Source organism: Gymnogyps californianus, chromosome 9 (assembly GCF_018139145.2).
Source record: "Gymnogyps californianus isolate 813 chromosome 9, ASM1813914v2, whole genome shotgun sequence".
Lineage (NCBI taxonomy): Eukaryota > Metazoa > Chordata > Aves > Accipitriformes > Cathartidae > Gymnogyps > Gymnogyps californianus.
In genome coordinates this window covers 17,657,679-17,661,540 of record NC_059479.1, presented here as the reverse complement: position 1 = coordinate 17,661,540, position 3,862 = coordinate 17,657,679, and the positions used below count along the sequence as shown (strand labels likewise).

At 52.0% G+C, this 3,862-nt stretch overlaps 1 protein-coding gene across 3 annotated transcripts; it reads left to right on the top strand.

Annotated features, from left to right (window-relative positions):
* The first annotated feature begins 1,195 nt into the window (after positions 1-1,195).
* On the top strand, positions 1,196-3,485 carry C1GALT1C1 (C1GALT1 specific chaperone 1). 3 transcript variants are annotated; one of them, XM_050901558.1, is made up of 2 exons: positions 1,196-1,237; positions 2,099-3,485. In XM_050901558.1, exon 2 carries the CDS (start codon positions 2,104-2,106, stop codon positions 3,058-3,060), a length of 957 nt encoding a protein of 318 aa, XP_050757515.1. In that variant the 5' UTR covers positions 1,196-1,237; positions 2,099-2,103; the 3' UTR covers positions 3,061-3,485. The 3 variants fall into 3 exon arrangements, with proteins under 3 accessions (XP_050757515.1, XP_050757517.1, XP_050757514.1); XM_050901560.1 differs by lacking the exon at positions 1,196-1,237 and adding an exon at positions 1,570-1,602; XM_050901557.1 differs by lacking the exon at positions 1,196-1,237 and adding an exon at positions 1,928-1,980.
* The last annotated feature ends 377 nt before the right edge of the window (positions 3,486-3,862 follow it).

Sequence of the window (3,862 nt, the reverse complement as noted above, 5' to 3'; positions counted from 1 at the left end):
GATATTCTTACAGATCTTTTTGCCAAAGATAACATCGTTAAGCTTTCATGTCTACAGTACAACCACGAGCCTAAAAAAAAAACTTATCTGAATAACCGAGGCATCTGGGGAACCCAGCCAGATGCCACAGAATCCAGATCAGCTCAGCTGTAAATTGATGTAAATAAAACCCACCAAGTTCAGCCAACCAGGGCGCACCTTACAATATAGGGAAAACCTATATGTGACTTTATCCTAACCACTGTGTTGGCCTAAGTGTACACTACGATCAGCTAATAAAGAGATAAAACATGTAAAACCTTTTTTTTTTTTTTCCCAAGAGGCTGGTGGAAAAAGGGAGCAAACTATTGTTCAGCGATGCTCCTCCAAATCAGGTGTCAATTCTAAGTTCTCAAGAGATGATGCGTGGAAAGTGATTCTGACGTGCTGCTTTCCATCTGGAGCGCAGGAATAATTATCACGAAAGGAAACGAAAAGATATGTTTGTAGAAAAATGTTTTGGCTTTACTCTTTAAAGATTAACTAATCTTGTGTGTGTGTCATGCTCTATGCCAGGGGAAAGGAAAAACAAGTGAAATGTACCATGCTTCCAGCACACTTTATTGTACTGCTTTGGAATTTAGGGCAGTATATCCAATCGGCATCAGCAGATTTGATCCTGGATATGGTTTAAGGCCGGTTCTGCCTCTCTGCCATCCTGTCCCCACTCATATACCTTCTAATTTAAAAGCAGCGAGTTTGTGCTAGAAACTTAAAGTCACGTAAGTACGTTCACAAAGAGATTCATATAGTAAACAAGACGCTAACCAGCCTCCGCAAGCGTTGCTGCCTTGGCACAGTGCAGCAGCAGCAGCAGCAGCAGCCCGGCTTTTCTCCACAGCTCAGCCTTGGAGGCGCCCTCCATGACTGCAGGCCGGCCCGCGGGCTCCGCCGGGGAGAAGCTGCAAGCGGCCCTTCCCCGCAAGATGGCAGGGCTGCCCCGCCACGCCGGCTGCTCGTCCGCCGCCTCGGCAGCCGCCCGTCGAGAAAGCCCGTCCTGCCTCCGCCTAAAGGCGAACCAGCAGCGCACCGCCCCGCTTCTGCGAACCCCGAGGGCGCCGAGGCTCCCGCCCTCACCCGTCCGGCAAGCCAGCCTCCCTGACGGGACCCTCCGCGCCCTCCTGCCCCGACGGGACACCCGCCCGCAGTGAGGGGCCGCCGCCGTGAAGGCAACGCGCGGGGAGAGGCCGCCACGGGGGTGAGGCGAGGCGGGGGCAGGACGCCCTGAGAGCAGGGCCGGTCAGGCGGGCGGCGGGTCCCACTGCCCCGCGGGCGAGGGCGCAGGGCACCGGGACCGGGCGTGCACCGCGAGATGGCGTCCGCCCCGACAGGAGGGGCCTCCGCACCAGCGAGCGGGCGGCGGGCGGCGCCTAGAAGGGCTGCGCGCAGCGCTTCCGGCGGGGAGGAGGAAGGGGCGGTGGGGCGGCGCGGCGCGCTTCCGGGGCGGGGTGCGGGTGCCGGTGCCCAGGCGCGAGCGGCCGCGGTAAGCGGCGGGCGGGCCGGCCCTGTCACCGGGGCCGCGCGGGGGAAGAGGCGGCAGGACCGGCCCCAGCCCCAGCGGTTGTAAGGCTTCCCCGGCGCTCCGGGTGTCTCGGGGACTGCGGCGGGCGGGGCGGGCCGGTCCGGGCCGCCGTTAGAGGAGTGGCGGGCAGGGTTCCGAACGGCGGAGGCGCCTCGCCGCGGGCCGGAGGGCGGCGGGGAGCGGGACTGACCGGGCCTGGCCTCCGGGAGGCAGCGCCCGAGCCGGTGCCGCGGCGTCTCGGTGCTGCGGGCGGGCGGGGAGGCTGCGGGGCCAGCGCAGAGCAGCGGCGGGGCGGGGGCCGTGCGGTCCCGGCGCTGTACAAGACCCTTCCCGCGGGGGTCTGCCGTACCGTTAGCGGTAACGAGAGCCGAGATCGGGAACTTTCTTTTTGCCACCGCTCTTTCACCAGCGCTGTCCTGGTATGTGAGTTAAGGGAACTGCAGCTGGATTTAGAAATTGAAGAACGTATTAAAACTATACAGAACCTGCAGCGGTAAACTGATTCCCGTAAGTTCTTACAGTGTGCCTCCTTTCTAGGAAAAATGATTTTTGAAAGCAGCTCCTTCGTGAAGGGTGTGGTGCTAGGAGGAGCCTTCTGCATGTTGGTTACACTCCTCGGACATATTAAGGTGGGCCACGGGACTAAAGGACATCACCACGAGCATCATCACATCCAGGCTCCCAACAAAGAAGATGTCTTAAACCTTTCAGAAGGTGAACGCGTGGAGCTTAGTAAAAGTATCCGCGTTTACTGTATCATCCTTGTGAAACCGAAAGATCTGGGGCACTGGGCTGCAGTGAAGGAGACGTGGAGCAAACACTGTGACAAGGTGGAGTTCTACAGCTCTGAAAATGTCAAAGTGTTTGATTCTGTAGCCCTCAACACAAATGATATGTGGGTGATGATGAGAAAAGCTTACAAGATAACGTATGAACGCTATAAAGATGAATTCAGCTGGTTCTTCCTTGCATATCCAACAACATTTGCTATTATTGAAAATCTTAAGTATTTCTTACTGAAAAAAGACCCCTCGCAGCCTTTTTATATAGGCCATACTGTGAAATCTGGTGACCTTGAGTATGTAGATGGTGAGGGAGGAATCGTCTTAAGCATTGAATCACTAAGACGACTCTCCCGTGTTCTTGAAGACACTGACAAGTGTCCGGAGCAGGGAGGTATGATTTGGAAACTTGCTGAGGATAAACAGCTAGCAATCTGCCTGAAGTACACCGGAGTGTTTGCTGAAAATGCGGAAGATTCAGAAGGAAAAGACGTCTTTAACACTAAATCAGTCGGTGCTCTCATTAAGGAAGCAATGTCTACTCACCCTCAGCAGGTGGTGGACGGCTGCTGCTCCGACATGGCCATCACGTTCAGCGGACTGGCCCCGAACCACATGCACGTGATGATGTATGGCGTTTACAGGCTGAGACCCTACGGCCACACGTACAACGACGCACTTGTCTTCTTGCCACCTGCAGGCTCAGACAATGACTGACGTCTCTTCAGAGAAGACCTGGAACCACGGACTCGGCTCTTCTCATGACATGCGTTTGTACTGACAGATTCGATTTTTGTATCTGCTGGCACTGGCGTACAATTTTTTTTGCACATTGAGGTTTGGTAAAGCTCTTAATTTTAAAAAATGGAAGGAGAACTTTTTTCTAAATCTTTTACACAGAAATGCTTCTGGCTTTTGACAGTGCTGGAATGAAATGATAAAGAAGTTAATGTTTATGACAAAAGGAAATTAAGTTTATATGGGGGGTTTGTACATGTAAATACTTATTAATGAAAACTCAAATGAACTTTAGTCTACTGTTACAAATATATTTTTGCAAGACTTTGATTCTTCCAATTCTTCCAGGCATTTCTAGAATGTCTTTATATCTTTCTAAGATGTACCAATAAAACTACTACAGATTCAGTCTCAAAGACTAACCTTAAGGTATTTCCTTTACACTGAACCACACAATAGCTTGAGCCATGCTGTTCATGCAGCGCCTGTCACTTCACGTACAGCCTCCTAACCCAGTCAGGAATTAGCAGGAAGCAAGCTGACGAGATCTGTTAGGAAGTTTCAGCAGAGTAATATTAAGTGACCTTTGGACTGCTGTTTTTAAGCAGATGAAAGAGATAACTATATTTGAGTAAGTATTAACATGGTCAGGTAGCCTGTTAGCACAAGAGTAATTGCTTATTTAAAATTTCACTTCATACATAAGTATTAGAATAAAGTTTCAGTATTATTTTCACTCCTGTTAGTAGTGCTAATAGTGTTTACAAGGAAGAAGTTGGTT